Here is a 17,902-nt window from a genome sequence, read left to right as displayed (position 1 = left end):
TTTAAAAATCACATTACATTGAAACAAGTTTTATACAGCTCTTCATTTAACTGCATGCATTATGATTGCAGTCATAAGTTTGGTCAGGCTATCATCTATGAAAGAAAGCTAAGTTGAATTTTATAAAGCTTGATAGTGTTAAAGGCAGTGAGAAAAAAATCTTGGTGTTCTAATTTCCTCATCCTGACAGTCCTCATTTCAGTTAGTAGGTGAGTGTATTCTTAAGGTCATTAAAGTATATTCCTTGGAGCTTCAAGGCTTCCTGTTATAAGTGCTGATTTTTTAAAATAGTTAATAAGGGGTCTCCTTTGCTTGGTTTATGTGAAGAAATGTATGCTTTGAACAAGTTTCCATAAAAATTAGAAGTTGACATTTGCTTTTGTTAAAAGGTCGCCTTAAGATTTGGACCACAGTAGCGGATAAGTTAATTTTACTTCACATTCAGAAAAATTTCTTTTAAGGAATTATTTCATGTACTCGTAATGAAAACAATGCTTGGTCATGATTTGCTGAGCCACAATTTATATAATTTATAGCTTAATTATGTTTATGGTGTGGGACTGATTGTTGAGGCTAATTTGATATTCAGAGTGATAGTTTTATTCCAGTCATACAAAGTCAGTTGAAATCAAGTGTATATACTACTTGAAGATATCCAGTTTCATGAATTTCTACTAAGTACTTCACAGAATTTGAGTCAGGCTCATATTGGTTCAAGAGTGGTGTGATATGGTATGGAAAGCAGAGGAAGGTTCGTAAACTTTGTCATACACAAGGTAGCGAGGTGTTCAAAATATCAAAGATGCTAAAAATTCTCTAGTTGTCTTAACTGATATATTTATTTTTTACTTTTTTAATTTGTTTTACTTTCCTTTCTTTAACCCTTACATTGCGCGTGGTGAGGTAGGCGATGATCCCCCCAGGCGCACTCGGGCAGTCTCTTTTAACTGCTGTATCTCAAAAACTATTCATCATAGCTAAAAAACAAAAACACCATTGGAAAGAGGAGGTCCAGATTTATAAGATCCGGTTATGTATGCCTCTCTTGTGAACATACAAGCACGTTCAGTTGTGTTGCCTGTGAACATTTATGTCTGTGCGTGCGGACGGCCAGCCATATTGAGGCAACTGGGTAGTGTTGCCAACTGCAAAATTTACAACTTTTTGGTCAAAAATCAGTCAGGTGATAGGTGAAGCCATGCAAAAATGCGGCTATATTGGACAACAACATCCACCAGTTATTCGTCAGTAGATTCTCTGCACTAGGCTGATATGATTTTCCACCAAATTTAGTGGAAAACCCACTGAATTGGCAATGCTGTGGGGTGAGAAGAGGCTCGTAAAATATTGTTGGAACACGCTCATGTGCGGGAAATTTAAGTGTGATTGGAGGTCGCAGTGAGCGTTTAGCACCACTAGCAAATCATGCTAACACTTGCTGCGAGCATTTAGCAGTTTACGGGTTTAAAAATATTGCTGCCTTTACTTTTCTTTCCTTAAGATCAAGACCAATATTGTTTAGTGATAAATTGAATAGGTCAGAGTTCAGGACACAAAGTGATAGAGATAGGTAGATTGATACACACACACACACACGGAATGAGTACTTCCCATATGTCCCATTAACTTTGGGAATAGCAAAAATCACTAGTAATACCTCAGGTGGGGTCAGAGAGTTGTAAATATGTGAAGTGTGATGGCTGAAATTACTCCATAACAAAACAAAAAGGAAAAGCAAAAATCTTGGAAAGTACCTAGTAGGATGAGGGCTAAAATATATGGGTAAAGTTTTAGAATAGCTTGGAACTTGATTTGATTGCATAGTGAATTTTGCTGCTTACAGATTATTCTCCTTTGTTCTAAACTTAATAATTGGTGCAAAACACTTTCATGTAAAAATTAAATAAAATAAAACTAGACATGATTACATTCAAGACCCAGTTTTAACGACTTCTGCAGGTAAACAGTCTGTTCACACCTTGTCTTTATTTTATAGAAAATTGAAAGTGACAGTGACTATATAATGATGGTTCATAAGAACATTTGTAAGAATTTAACAAGAAATTATGTGGAACTGATAAATCCAGTGCATAGCAACTATATAACTTACCCTAACTATTGCGCCCAATCCAGGTCTTGCATGACTTGCTAAAGAAACATGCAGCTGGAGGTGCCATGTTCAATTATGGTTCTCTTGTTGCCTAGTGCATAGGGCCAAGTGTTTAGTTATCCCTTAGCTAACTCAGGAATTAAATAGATTCATAAATTGTAAAATGGTAAATGGCGAGGACTCCTTTTGTGTGCTCGTGTGTGTATATATGTATACATATACAGTGGATCTTCAATTTTACTAAAAGAATTTGAAAAATAAGAATAAATGATATTGAACAAGAACTTAATTTTCCAGTGGTGAATGCCACCACTTCACCTGTCACATCTTGCATTAACCCTTTCGTTGCTAAATACTCGCAGCGAGGACTAGCGTAACTTGCCGGTGGTTCTAAATCCTCGCTGCGAGTTCCAGTCGTCAAATTTCCCGCGTATGAGAGTGTTCCAACAATATTTCTCACCCCACAGCATTGCCACTTCAGTGGGTTTTCCACTAAATTTGGTGGAAAATCATATCAGCCTAATGCGGAAAATCTATGAACAAGTAACTGGTGGATGTTCTTGTCCAATATAGCGACATTTTTGCATAGCTTCACCTATCACCTGACTGATTCTTTGACCAAATAGTTGTAAATTTTGCAGTTGGCAATACTACCTTGCCAGCACTAAATGTAGAGATCTCCGCAGTTCCCTCAATATGGCTGACCGTCACGCACGCATTGACGTAAGTGTTCACAGGCAACACCCCCTGAACGTGCCTGTATGCTCACAGGAGAGGCATACATAACCGAATGCTATAGATCTGGGCCTCCTCTTTCCAATGGTGTTTTTTGTTTTTTTGCTGTGATGAATAGTTTTTAAGATACAGAGGTTAAAAGAGACCCCCCTCCCCCCGCTGGGCTGCCCGGGTACGCCTGAGGGAATAGTCACGTCCCTTGCCATGCGCAACGAAAGGGTTAACCTTGTTAGCTTACTTGAAACTGCTAGTTTGGGTCATGTCTTAGATATAAATATTGTTATGCTGAGACAAATGGTTCTTGGCCAGCAGTAACCTTATTGTATGATATACGTTAATGCAAGTCTGAAGCTTTTTGACTCATTTGGAGGCTCATTTAAAAAAAATTAAAAATCTGATGTCATGTGCACTGATTGTTGGATGTTTTATAAGTTACAGTCAATGTTTTGAGAATGTTTGCCTTGAAGCCAATACTAGTTACAAAAATAAGCGGAAACAGTACTAATGATAGATAACTGATGAGACAAAGTGCACAATCCACACATTCACTGTTAGAAACAAGAAAATAATACTGTGGCGTTGCCCGCTCTCTGGTGGATGTTCCGTGAATTTCAGTCAGTGAATGGGAGAAAATGATATGGTGGATTTGTTTATTATCTAGAATATTGCCTAAAAAGTTAAAATCTAGGAGATCGGGAGCCAATTGTTGTTGGAAATTAGCAGTGTGGGTTTTGTTTCATAAATTAAGGATGAAAACATAGGTGTCAAAGGAAGTAGTGCTAATACCTAGTTGATCTGCAGTCTTTCAATGCATAGAGGACTAAGTGCAAACAGATTGTAGAGACAAATTATCAGACAAAATGAATGTGCTATTTCTTTGAATTCACAGATTTTTGGGTGTTTCTATAAATTCATATTAATGTAGGCTAGAAGTATATTTATTAAATTGTAGCTTCATTACTATCTGAAAAGGGAATGGAAGGGGATGGAGCAGATTGGGGAAAATCACTTGTGAGAAATATAAAAGGTATCCCATTGTCATAAATTTTCATTTGGCCATGTTTTCATTTCATCAAATCTGGTTATGGCACAATCAGAAAGTGTAACTAGTTACATCTATGTGGGCAAAGCATGGTTCCTAGGAATAATTCTTTAGTGTATTGCATTTTAAGAGATGGTATTTTCTATAATAGGATGTATAAACTCAGGTTTGTTTTCATCATAGATTTTAGATGTATCAATAGATCATGAATTCAACATTATTAAAATGGATAAAAAAATTTAGTAGCATAATGGAAGTAATTTTCATTGACACTATTGTATTTCATTGCATACACATATTTAACATAAGGTTTATAAAAGTTTGTCAAATGTTTGCAAAATTTGAAATATATACGATTCCCCAGTTTCCATCATTATTGCAGATGCTCGCCACCAAAGGGTTGCTCAAGATGTTATACTGAAACAACCTTGCATCCTTATTTCATGATGTTTGTAGTTACATAGTTTAGGATATTGAATGCATGAGCCCTGAAATCACAGTGAAATTGGTTACTCATGCTCAAAAGTATGTAGCATGTGTCTCACAATGTATTATGCAATGATGTAGAGTATTGCTGAGGTAAATCCTGAATTATAATGAATAGAACTTTATCTAAAAATGTAAAGGAGACCCCAACATTAACATTTATGCAGGTGTAGTTACTTTTCTCTGTTTCCCTTCATTAAAAATTGCAAGCATATTTTTCCAAAAAATATGGGTAACCATTATAAAATTTAAATTGATGGTTTTAGTTATGTGTTAAGGATTCATCATAGGAAGACCAGCCCTCATCTCCTCATGTGATCATTATGACTGAACAGGTAAGATATATTCCATATACATTCCATTATCTTTGTAAATAAGTAGAAAAGAGGAGAAAATCCTTGTGCTTGCTTTATTGCATGAATACTTGCATGTGCTTTACTGCTTCTATCCTCTTAGGTATTCAGTATGGATTTGACTTGCTGTGTATTTGTTACGTCCTTGTCTTGTGGGCTTGTGCTTTGTCCATTCCCCAATTTTTCAGCCCTTTCAGCAACACATAGGGAAAGTAAGGGATCAATTATTTCTTTGTAAAATACGAACTAGATTATTATGTTGCATCCAGTTCAGAGGTTTAAGAAAACAACCTTTTGGGGGTCTTCGTTGTTGTGTGCTTATCGCCTTGCAGAACCGTGATGGATGCGACAGAATGGTCTGTTGATCTTTGATGAGCCTAAACATTATTGAGTTGTTCACTGGGTACAGATGTACCACAATGTCAAGTGATCTGTCTCAATTTGGCACTTCATGATTACTCTGTTGAGGAATACACACCTCAGGCCCACAATTCTATTTATGGTGGAGAAATGTGCTTTGTCTTCTGTTTATTGCCACATGTGGTATTCAATACTCAGTTCTAAGTGGAACCCTGAGGCATTATTAATGGACAGAGCACTAAAATGGTAACAGAAATTGCTGCCTAGAATGGAGTAGAGCTGTTGAGTAATTCCAAATGGGTTCCTGACTCCTTTGGAATTTGAATTCCTCATAGTCAAGTTCTGTTCAAGGCTCAGACAAAGGTTGGTCAGAAACAAAAGCATCCTTACCCCCAATAGGTAGTTTTGAAAATTAGTTTCTAATCGAATTATGAGAATGTGCGCCCATGGTCTGAAAGGGTTGGAGAAAGGGACTTAAGCGTTCATACATGCGTTCATCAGTACAAAGATTTTCCATTAACTACTTGAGAGAGAAAGTTCTCGCCCTCCCCTGTAATTGGGGTTTGGTGCCAGAGAGAAAGAGATGCAAGGCCCATACAAGAGGCAGTGTATTTCTAGTCCCTTTCTTCTTCCCTGTTGCAGATCGATAGAACGCGCGATGGGTGAAAAAAAGGACCAAATCAGACGCCTTGATGAGGAGATAAATCGAGATGGGGAACGGAACAAAGAATTAGAGAAACGATTGCAGGTTGGTATTTTCCCCAGAGTAATGCCAGGAGAAAGATTGAGAACTTATTGGTCTCCACTGCATGGCTTCCTTCAGCCTCATATTGAGGGCTCAGGGATTGGTGTCTATTATTTAACTTATGCTGTACTGTTAATGTATGGTTTATTGTAAGTATTGAGGATTGGGCCAACAATTATTTACAAATTACATCAGAAATTCATCCAGTAGAATATGTATGCATGAGGGAATTATTAAAAGTATTGAGTCCCAAATGTACTTCTGATTAAATGATTCTGTAAATAATGGTTTGCCCTCAAAAGTCACATGATTAAGAGAAAGGTAAGTGTAAAGATTTTGTATCTGCTTTTGGGTGTTTCTTGTATCTCAAATTGAAGTTCTTTGCTTTTATTCTTGTAAATAAGAAAGTTATATATACACATACTTCAGCGCACTTTATAACACATTGGGAATGCAAAGCATGCTTTAGAAATTAAGTAGAACCTTATTTTCAGTTTCTTGGTGCTCTGGGTGGCTTGCAGATTTTGACTGATGTCCATTGGAGTGAATATTCCTTTTTTTTATTTTATTTATTTATTTATTTTTTTTTTTTTTCTGCTTTTGATTGGAGTCAGTTTCTGCCCTGCTGCTTTGAATTTAACCCTCCAAGTGCAGCTTGTGCCGTTTGCTTATTTCTTTCGAGATCAACTTACTAGCAGAAGAGTAAGTGTTCCTGTTAACCCTGCTCCCATGTTTTACAGTAAATCCCACCTTTTTCCTTCTCCTTTTCATCCCTACTTTTTATTTCGCTTTTCATTTTTTTATACAACTTTCTTCCAGTCTGTTCAGTCTCTTCCTGGCTTTCTATGCTTCTGTTACTGGATCATCTAACAACTTTAAAATTCAAGAGTTGTCATCAGTCATAGCAGCTCATTTCACCTCATCCTCATTTTGCATTTTCTCACCCACGTCATTGCACCCGTAGCAGCAACATTGAAGAATTTATGCCATTGGTCCTTCCTTCTCTTCCCATCTCCTTCCTTCCCTCCTCTCCCCTCTTGTTCTGCTCAGGTCTCTCACCAAGGCTGTCAAGTCCAAGCAGGATCAAATTCAGCGACTGGAAGATGAAATTGTCCGTGATAGTGAACGCAGAACACAACTTTTTTCAAAAGTGGAGGTAGGAAATGCATGATATAAGTTTAGCAGATCTAGAAAAATAGAGAAGATATTGGAAATGCTGTCTCAAAAGAAGCTGAGAAAGGTGATCTGAAAGTTTAAGATGTAATTATATATTGGATGAGAAGTAACTTATGGTAAGACAGTTTTGAAGGTTGTCTAATGAATTTATTTTTGTATTCTTAAGTAGTTGCTTGTTTCCAATAGAACGGAGTATATATAATTCTGATTTCTATGAGTTAAAATGATTAATAATCCCTTGAATTAGTTTGCAAAAGCCTTCATAATTGATTATGAATATATCTATAATAGATATATATATATATATATATATATATATATATATATATATAGATATATATATATATATATATATATATATATATATATATATATATATATATATATATATATATATATATATATATATATATATATATATATATATATATATATATAATGTATGTATGTATGTGTGTGTATATTATATATGTACAATGTAAGTGTATCAGTTCATGCAGGATTTTCCTGCCTTGCCTTATTGACCCTAACATTGCATATTGCAGGAATTATCTACAGATACAGAGAACTACAGGCAGAGTATTGATGAGCACAACAAAGTCTTTTATGAAATGAAGAAAAGGAAAGACCAGTTACAGAGTGAACGGAAGTAAGACTGACCTTGCTTGCCATCCTAGCACGTGCCTGTGATCGCTTTCTACATATTTTGCCCCAAAGATTGCGCTTTTTAATGTGCTTGTTAATATTAATTTCAGATACAGACTTTTGAGGTGTGATACAGCTTTGCTTTTTAACCCTTAGAACTGCAATTCCTTTATATTTATTATTCTTTAAATATCAAAGACCAAAATTTGTTATTTAAAGAGCGTGATTACACACACCAGAAAATGTATATCTCACATGTCAAATGCATACTGCACAATATAGTGTCAGAAGAGTTCAGCGAGAGAAGGGAATACAATGAGGTGTGGAGTATTAGTAGTAGTATCAGAGGTCTATAAGACAGGATTGGATGGGAGAAGCCACCCAGACATGACACACAAGGATGGTGAGGGGATTGGTAACTGTCTTTGGTTTTGAGGCAGGAGAATACATGGTAGACAGTACCAGATGCACTGGTTGTTATTTTCCATCGCACTTCACTAGGAATGATATCAGGGAATTTGTTGTCAGTTTTGGTAGCTTGCTGACTTGTCAGTTATATAACAACACACTAAACATTGCGACTGATGATTGTCAGATATAAGACTTAAGGGGATGATTGCCACATTGATTATAGAGATTATGATTAATATTGTTTTAATCATCTTTGTGCATGTATTATGCTTGAAATTTGTGTAGAATGCTAAGGGAAAATTTGAGTAACTTGCGTATGCAATTTTGTTGTTCAGGGTGCACTTCTTCAGTATTGAGCTCAATAGAAAAAATGTCAGGGGATTCTTGGAATCACCAATTTTCAGTGAATCCTGCATTGAAGTAATGAGGAACCAGACAGTATCTAGTTAATGTTTCAGTTGCACAGCCTAACTCAATGACTCCTTATGTGCCTAAACCAAAGAACTCATTAAGTTTGCCAGGTTATCTACAAATTATATTTTAAAAAATTCTCATAGTATCAAGTGTGTCACCTTCCTTATGAGTATAACCACCAAATACTGTACAAAAAGTATTGGTGTAGTCTTTGGTGCTTTTTAGAAAACTAAAGAAACTTTAGAACTAGAACTTAATGCTATGACTTGGCTATCCTTTTGAAAAATATGTTCTTTGGACACAATGCAAAGTTTTGACATTTTTTTGTGTAGGTATCTACACTAATCAGTTTCTTTGAAGTTCATTGAACATGGAAGTTTCTTCAGTGTGTAATCATCCCATTTCATACTAAATAATTTTGTCATCATACGTTTTCATCACAGAATGGCTTGAGCTGATGTATTTGATGCTGTACAAATGAGTGCTTGAAATATCAGAACACGGGAATATTTTAATTTGGTGCTCCAGCTGCAGTGTCTGTCTACATGATAGATGTAATTTGATTTGCAGGACAAAAAATACCCAGTCAGAATGTTAAGGGGTGCAGTTTTATTTTTATTTCATCTTATTCTAATTTTTATTGTTTTTTTGCCCAGAATTTGATTGCTAGTTTAATTGTTTTATAGAACTTGAATGAAGAGAAGACCGATCTCTGGAATGAGATGCAGTTTGAAGGAAAAGAACTCTTGCGTTTGAAATCACAGGAGAACTCAATTCAATATAAGAAAAGGTTTCTTGGATTTGTTTTGAGTGTTAAGTTGTTTCGCGTCATGTGTCTGTTTGCAGCCTGGTGATGTCTTCTAGTAATGTTGCCATTTATCTTTCTTCTTGAAATCTTCAATTATTGAGGCTAAGGAGTATGTTTTATTTATTTATTTATTTATTTATTATTATTATTATTATTATTATTATTATTATTATTATTTTTTTTTTTTTTTTTTTTTTTTTTTTTTTTTACCAGCCCGATAGTGTGTTCCATGGAATTTTAAAGTTTCATTTGACTTCATTATTCTGGATTCTCCTAAATCTTTACTTCTTACTGAAGATCTGCTGCAGTATTTTGAAAGTATGATGAGATTAGGCAGACTGGTGCTGTAGTTTGAATGCTTGGCATGCTGCATACTAATTTCCATTCAATTGATAATGAATTAAAGTAGCTTAAATTCCCCAAAATTCAAGGCTTGCATTGCTTGTTGCCTGTTGCTATTGCTTGCCTATTTGTTTAGGGGTGGCTCAACTGGCATCACTGGAACAGTACCAATCTTCACATGGTTTAACAATTCACAGTCCTCTTCATGAACTTCAGCTTCTGATTACTTGTCCAAAGATTGTAATATTGAAACATTTAGTCAGTGATACAAACCACAGTAACCTTTTGGCCCTTATCAAGTAATTGGTTTGACACTGGTAACTGGCAACAGTAATTTGTATGTTTGTGTTGCTTTGATGCTGAGTCTTGTGATTTTGTATACATGTGTTGTTTCTAATTAGATTGTTGATGTTAATATGTGAGGCACTGAGCCATAATTTTCAAAATGTCGGCGATAAAACGGTTGCTGACAAGTAGCAAGAATTACCCCGTAGTTTACACCTCACCCATGAAATTCCACAGAACATGCTTGTCCTGTAGTGGTATTGTGCTTGCTTAGCACGTATTGTTTTGTTGTAATGTATAATGTCTGTAAATGTCACCATTTCCATTAGATGCATTCTGCAAACTAAGATTTATAAGCAACCAGTGTTAATGATGTTTACAATTGTCATTTATTCTAACTTGATCTTTTCTTAGTTAAATAAAATTATCATATTTTCATGGATATACCATATATTTGCATTTTTCCCCCATTGTAAGTAGGTAGTTTTTATTAATGATTTTCTCTTTACTGAAAGTGAGCACTGGCGCAAGGAGAATAACCTTCAGCAGAACGTAAGCTCCCTGAAGGAAGAACTGTCCAGAGCTGATCAATCCCTCCGTTCTATGGCAGGGAAAGTAAGTTGGGTTAATTTATGTGTGGGTATGTCCTTAATCGTGAAATGTAGAGCAAAAAATATTGATTTTCATCTTTTCAGTTTAAAGCCCTATGTCTGACCTGTAACATCCCATTCTCTTTTACCACATATTTCTATTGTGCCCTCACTACTGTGCTACACAAACTTCAGCTTTCCTTCATGTTACCCACCTTCCCTGCCAATTTCATCTTCAAGATGGCGTTACTCTGGTGGTGCAATAAAAATCAGCCGATCATCTTGAAATTATGTCCACTTAATGGCATAATAATGAATATAGTACTTCTGACCAATATTCAACTTTCTGCATAGAAAAATTATGACTTTATTAAAAGTATTATAAAAAAAAATATTAAAAAGTTTGCATTTTTTAAACCTATCTACTTAGTACCTATCATGTAATTTGATTTCATCTTTCTTGGACATGTTCTATGGTCTTGTCCCTACAATTTGGCTGGAGGAATTAATTCTACATTGATTAGCTGATTTTTGACAAGCACTTATTCTCTCGGACATATTTTTCAACTTTCTGAAATGGTAATTTGAATTTCAGGAAATATTTTATAAGCTTACAATAAAGATAGGACAAAGTCCTCCAGCCATTATTTAGTTTAGGATATGTGCCCAAAATAAAATTTTCAGTAAAAACTGACCATTAGTAACAGAGTAGATACCATTTAATATAGTAATTCTTTAATAAAAATCACTTTTGAGAAAACGCTTCCTTAACCCTTTCATGGCTAAACGCTCGCAGCAAGCGTTAGGCGTATTTGCTGGTTGTGCTAAACACTTGCTGCGAGCTCCAGCTGTACTCAAATCTCCCGCGTATGAGTGTTCCAACAATATTTCTCACAACACAGGATTGCCAATTGAGTGGGTTCTCCACTAAATTTGGTGGAAAATCATGTCAGCCCAGCGCAGAAAATCTACGGACGAGCAACTAGTGATGTTGTCCAATATAGCAACATTTTTGCATAGCTTCACCTATCACATGACATGGTGCTAAAAGCTCGCTGTGAGCGCCAGTCGCACACAGGAAAAAACACCCCCTGAACGTGCCTGTACGTTTGCAGGAGAGGCTTACATGACCGAATCTTATAGATCTTGGCCTCCTCTTTCCAATGGTGTTTTTGTTTTGTAGCTGTGATGAATATTTTTTGAGATATAATGGTTAAAGTCCACTTGCGTGTCTCGCAGATGATGTAAACAAACGCCCAGCAGTGTGACATTTAAGTTTTAAATGGCCCATACAGCAAGTAAATTTTGTGCTATGATGCTCAAACTTGGTGGAATGGTAGAGCAAGAGTGATTGTGTTTTTTCATATTTTATTTTATTTTTTTTATTTTTTATTTATTTATTTATTTTATTTATTTATTTATTTATTTATTTTCTCCTGGCGTACGTCTTTAAAGCTTTCAGTTCTTTTCTCCTTTATATCTTCCTCCTGTACATGTTTTTTCTGCCACCCACACTGTCTACCTTACTATAGTACCATATGATGTTTGATATCTGGCTCATTATAATTTTCTTCTCATTAAATTTTTATGGTGTTTGACAGTTTTATTCAGAATTTTTAATTAATATATTGGTAAATAGTATATATACTATATTTTGTATTCTTATTTGTTTATTTTTTCCTTTCAGCCTATTCTAAATGGTCGAGACAGTGTGCAAAAGGTGCTTGACACATTTAGAGAGCGTGGTGGTCATCTTGGGGAGATTGCTGAACAGTATTATGGACTCCTTATCGAAAATTTTGAGTGCGAGAGGTCCATATATACAGCTGTGGAGGTGACAGCTGGCAACAAGTAAGAATTAACCTTCCTAAGTAATTTATCTACTTTTTGGAAAATCAAAAAAAAATTTTTTTTTTAATTTTGATATAGAAAGAAAGGTTAAGGAAAATTTTAAAACACTAATACCCTACAATGACAACTGCAACTATACCAAAAGATGTGCCACATGAGGAAAAATTGATTTATCTGAAAATGTGGAAATCACTAAAACATTACTAATGTCTGTTTAATTTCATCTGTCCACCAACAAAGGGAATTTTGATAGATGTGGCACCTGTGCATTTCTAGTTCATAAATACGTGAAAATCAACTGTTGTGATAGATATTCAAGCTTATTTTTCAATAATATATTTGAATGTTTATGTATACAATAAACAACTCAGTCCAGGGGCGTTCCTAGACATTTTGGGGCCCGGGGGGCTCATTCCATTTTTGCTCTTATTGGGGGGGGTGAGAGGCGAGCAATGAGCAGCAGCAGTCTGGGTTTAGTAGGGGTGCTGTCCCCCCCCCCCCCCCCCAAATTTTTTAGGCAGACTTAGCTATACATTATATATTTCTTCTTTCTCTCTCTCTCTCACATGACACATGTGACACACACCCTTCAGTGGCCCCAATCCTGCCCTTGGCCCCGGCCCCCCCCCCCCCTCCAAGCGTTACCCCTCCCTCCTCTAGGTCTGTCCCATGATTGGAAGGGGGGGCCCCTGAAGAGCTCATTCTTTTTTTACATTTTTTTTTGTTATTTTTGTTTACAATTTTTGAAAATTGTGCTTTAGTGAGACCCAAATTTGTCTTGAATAAAAATAATCTTTCAGGGGCCACTGAATTTTTTTTAGCTTCCATTCCTGCTTATAGCATTAGCTTGGCCTCCTGCCATAGCAGCCCCCCCCCCTCCCCTCAGGGCAGGGGGCCCGGCGATTAAGCCCCCCCCCCTCCCCCCAGGAACGCCAGTCATTAAACAACTCATAGTCACATCATGCTCAAACGATCTGTGGTTTTTCAAATTCATTGATTGATAGCTCATTTCAGGTATATTAAACTTTTCACTACGGCTGGGCAAAAACAGCGCCCCACCCTGTGTCCGGGCTGGCTGTGCGCATCAAATTTGAAATGTCACTGCTGAATATAACAAGTTTTAAGTCATAAACTCAACATAACCATCATGTACTATATATAAAAATATGCAAAATTAAATGGTGCACATAAATAAACACATTCAAATACATCACTGAAAATATTAAGTTGATCTGCATTCTTCACGCAATCACGAACTAACAATACGCAGGTGCCATAGCTATGTTCACGAGTGGACAGACGGAATGAAACGGACTACAGGCCATTTGTTTTTGTAGGTGGTAATAGATTTACTGAGTAATTGATGTGTCATTACTTTTTTGTACGTGGTATATTATCTTAAAGAAAGCACTTTATAAGGACATATTAATGTTATGTAATATAATGCAATATATATTTTTTTTCAGGCTGTTTCATCACATTGTGGAATCTGATAAGATTGGCACCCAAATCTTGAAAGAAATGAACAAGCAGAAATTACCTGGTGAAGTAACCTTCATGCCTCTTAACCGTCTCACTGTGAAGGATATTGATTATCCCCAGACAAATGTAATTATTGTTTGGTGCATGTAAATAAGCTTTCAGTGGTCTCTGATAATATGTAATAACCATTTTTAATTTGCTTTTGTTGATTTTTACTTATATATGTATTTTTTATTCAAGGATGCCATCCCCATGGTAAGCAAGCTTACCTACTCTGATCGTTATCACAAAGCCCTGAAGTATATTTTTGGACGCACATTGATCTGCCGTAACTTGGAAGTAGCCACTCATCTGGCCCGCTCCACTCGCCTTGACTGTGTCACCTTGGATGGAGATCAGGTATTCCCCCATATATGAGCTTTGACCATTTAAGTTAAAGGATTTGATGGTATTAGAAAATTATATATGGTACTGAGGAGATATTGAGTTGGTTAGTCAGTGTGAATTTGAAGTTTGATTTGGTTCTCCAGGAATCTTTTCTCTTGGATATGAATTCTTTTATTATTCTTGCCTCTACTGAGGTTAATGAGACTCCTCATGCTGCATTTATACAATGACTTATTTTCTAGGTTTCCAGCAAAGGTTCCCTTACTGGAGGGTATTTCAACACTTCAAGGTCAAGATTGGAAATACAAAAGACTAGATCTGAGCTTCGAGACCAAATTACTACAGCTGAAACTGAACTCAGAACATTACAAGAAACATTGAGAAATACAGAACAGGAAATCAACAAAATTGTATCAGAAATGCAGAAAACTGAGATAAAAAATAGCAAAGCAAAGTATGAAAGTTTATATGCAATCATTTTGCATAATTTTTTTTTTTTTCTTTAGTGCTTGGAATAACTGAAAATATTTGAAATAATGCTTAAGATCCAACATTTGGTATCATTATGGGAGTTAACTTGTACAAACTTAGGGAGACTAGACCCAAGTATAGGGATAAGTTTTGTTTCTGAACAATTGGCTATACACAAAACTACAATTTATTAACTGATTTTACAGAAATTTGTTTGAAAAGGTAAAAACTGACATTCGGTTAATGAAAGAGGAGCAGTCAGGTCTGGAGCGAACCAAACAACCAAAGGAGAGGTCTTTGACTCAACTCAAGGCCAGCTTGGAAGCCATGATGGCCACCAAGGAAGGATTAGAGTCGGAACTTCATCAAGACCTAATGGCTACACTCAGTGTTCAGGTAGGCATTTTAAAAGGTTGATGAAAGTTTTATGTGCAAGTAGCACATTATATACATCAGGTTGTCTTGAGTTTCAAGTGGCTGTCTTTATTTAGTGTAGCTAATGAAATTTGATGAAATTTTCCTTTCAGGACCAGCATGAAGTAGATCAGTTGAATGATGATATTAGACGACTGACACAAGATAACAAGGAAGCTTTCACTCGGCGGATGAAGCTTGAAGCAGATAAGAATAAGCTTGAGAACCTTCTCACAAACAACCTTCATAGAAGAAAGGATGAACTTATGCAGGTATGAAGTTATTCATACTTTTAATATTCATATACCTAATAAATGTGTCATGCCATTAACTTACTCGCAGTTGAATTTGCAGTGTTGCGTATTTTGCTTTATTTTCATAAGTGAAATTTAGAGTTGTGTGTAACTTAAATTTTATTGTCTTAGGCCTTGCAAGAAATTTCTGTGGAGGACCGGAAGCGCCAACTGGATCACAGCCAGAGTGAAATCCAAAGAGTAGATACACGAATAGAGGAGGTAGCAGTACAGTACAAAGAAGTGGAGAAGAAAGTCACAGAACTTCAAAAGAAAGAAAAGGTAAGATTCTTTCTCATTTGTTGCAACAATACTAACCTAATAATACATCAGCATACATATATAAGATTTGCTTATTACATTAGTTCATACTATATCACATGAATATATATGAATATTTAGTCAAGTATATATTTTACATAATGAGTCATTATTTGGTTTGGTAATATCTTAGTTAGAATTGAAATGGTGCTAAATAAAGAATTGTGTTTTGCCTCATAATTCAGTTCTTCACATTGAGTTCTAGTCAATTATACATGTTCCATGGTGCAATGTTTACTTACATATGCAAATATTCCAGAGTTTAAAGGTTGAACTTGAAAAGGTAAAATCAAAAGAAAAGGAAGTTATGGAGCGAATGGAAGAAGATGCCAAAGATTTGGAAAAAATGGCATCAAAGCAAACTCTTCTCCATCAGAAAATTGATGATTGTTCAAAGAAGATTCGTGACTTAGGATCATTGCCTTCTGAAGCTTTCGATAAGTATCAAGTAAGTATTAATTTGATATACAGCTTTCTTTCTTTCTTTCTTCTTTTTTTTCCCCTAAAAACAAATCCAAATAAGTGGCTGGTATCAAAGTTATTATTTAGTGCCTTATGTTATTAACAACAACGCTGTTGCAGGTTGGCCATTTGGTACCTAATGGTTGCTTTAGAATTTTCTCCAATTTATCTATTGAATTGTGCTTATTTTTCATGCTCAATAGGTTTTGTACCTTTCTACATTAATTGCTGATAACTCATCCTTTTCAGGGTCTGCCGACTAAACAGCTTTTCAAGAAGTTGGAAACTTCCAACATGGAACTGAAGAAGTATTCTCATGTTAACAAGAAGGCTCTGGATCAATTCATCTCATTCTCTGAACAGAAGGAGAAATTGGTGATGAGGAAAGAAGAATTAGATAGAGGGTGAGCTGAAGGCCATTTTTTTTTTTTTTTTTTTTTTTTTTTTCTCCTATTGGTTGACAAAATTGCTTTTACAAAAGTGTTGTTAATTTCAAGTCAAAAATATTTATCAAATTATTTAACAGGACAGCTTCTACATTGGGAATATACAAAGTATCCTGTGCAAAGGGAAGGAGTATTTACTATAGAGGCCATGCAAGTTATTTGTAGCATCCTGGACCTTGTGCTAACCATCATGTCTCTAGGCCACAAGTATTTAGAGAAGATGTGATTGCAGTCAGTTAGGTATTCTACATTGATTATTTTTTCTTGCATTTCTTCAAGGTATGACAAAATCAAGGAGCTGATGAGTGTCCTTGAACACCGAAAGTATGAAGCCATCCAGTTTACTTTCAAGCAAGTGTCCAAGTACTTCAGTGAGGTGTTCAAGAAGCTTGCTCCACAGGGACATGCCCAATTGGTCATGAAGTCAGACAATGAGGATGAAAGTGAGGTAGGGTGTAATATACTACTTGACTATGTGGTGATGATAAAAATTTGCATACAGTCACACAGGGCCCATGGTAGTCATAGAAATATTTAATTATCATTCATGTGACCATTTGCAGTTATTTTTTTCTGATTTTAGTATTTTTCTCTTGGAAAATGTGGACAACTACTTTTCCTCCGTTGTACACAAAATCAAGAGTCAGATGTATGTTTTGTATAATATCAATTCTTAAAACCAATATATATATATATATATATATATATATATATATATATATATATATATATATATATATATATATATATATATATATATATATATATATATATATATATATATATATATATATATATATATATAATTATTTTATGACTATTGATATAATATTAAAATGCAGCATGAAGAACAAGGAACAGTTGACAACTTCACGGGTGTTGGCATCCGTGTGTCATTCACTGGAAGAAATGCTGAGATGAGGGAGATGAACCAGTTATCAGGAGGACAGAAATCTCTTGTGGCCCTCGCTCTCATCTTTGCCATCCAGAAATGCGATCCAGCCCCTTTCTATCTTTTTGATGAAATTGATCAGGTAAGATAGCAATAAAACAATACACACTGTTTATGATTTGTTAAAGGTTTATTAGAGAGCAATCTGGTTTGGTATAGTTTGAAATCCAACTCATCAGTAATCTGATCATTCATGCTTAGGTTCTAGCTGTTTTTCTTACATGAAATTTAGCTTACTCTTCAAAATGTTTCCTGCATTTTTTTTCAATTTTAGGGATATATTATCTAATACTGCTGGAATGACTGTGTCAGACCAGTGAT

At 35.5% G+C, this 17,902-nt stretch overlaps 1 protein-coding gene across 5 annotated transcripts in view; it reads left to right on the top strand.

Annotated features, from left to right (window-relative positions):
• LOC126995623 (structural maintenance of chromosomes protein 3-like) overlaps positions 1 to 17,902 on the top strand; it is a 34,364-nt gene that overhangs the window by 14,276 nt on the left and 2,186 nt on the right. For 2 of the 5 annotated variants that reach the window (XM_050855336.1, XM_050855335.1), the window contains exons 11-24: positions 6,882 to 6,987; positions 7,553 to 7,656; positions 10,428 to 10,527; positions 12,190 to 12,353; positions 13,820 to 13,961; positions 14,076 to 14,234; positions 14,465 to 14,676; positions 14,900 to 15,089; positions 15,221 to 15,379; positions 15,533 to 15,682; positions 15,981 to 16,169; positions 16,433 to 16,587; positions 16,909 to 17,077; positions 17,472 to 17,663. In XM_050855336.1, the coding sequence (XP_050711293.1) occupies positions 6,882 to 6,987; positions 7,553 to 7,656; positions 10,428 to 10,527; positions 12,190 to 12,353; positions 13,820 to 13,961; positions 14,076 to 14,234; positions 14,465 to 14,676; positions 14,900 to 15,089; positions 15,221 to 15,379; positions 15,533 to 15,682; positions 15,981 to 16,169; positions 16,433 to 16,587; positions 16,909 to 17,077; positions 17,472 to 17,663 (2,191 nt within the window). Of the gene's footprint in view, positions 1 to 5,728; positions 5,835 to 6,881; positions 6,988 to 7,552; positions 7,657 to 9,163; positions 9,268 to 10,427; positions 10,528 to 12,189; positions 12,354 to 13,819; positions 13,962 to 14,075; positions 14,235 to 14,464; positions 14,677 to 14,899; positions 15,090 to 15,220; positions 15,380 to 15,532; positions 15,683 to 15,980; positions 16,170 to 16,432; positions 16,588 to 16,908; positions 17,078 to 17,471; positions 17,664 to 17,902 lie in introns of all 5 variants that reach the window. The other 3 variants (XM_050855339.1, XM_050855338.1, XM_050855337.1) reach the window with 3 other exon arrangements.

The sequence above is a fragment of the Eriocheir sinensis genome, chromosome 8, assembly GCF_024679095.1.
Source record: "Eriocheir sinensis breed Jianghai 21 chromosome 8, ASM2467909v1, whole genome shotgun sequence".
Taxonomy (NCBI): Eukaryota; Metazoa; Arthropoda; class Malacostraca; order Decapoda; family Varunidae; genus Eriocheir; species Eriocheir sinensis.
Note: the sequence above shows the minus strand (reverse complement) of the source record. Positions and strands in the feature narration are given on the sequence as shown.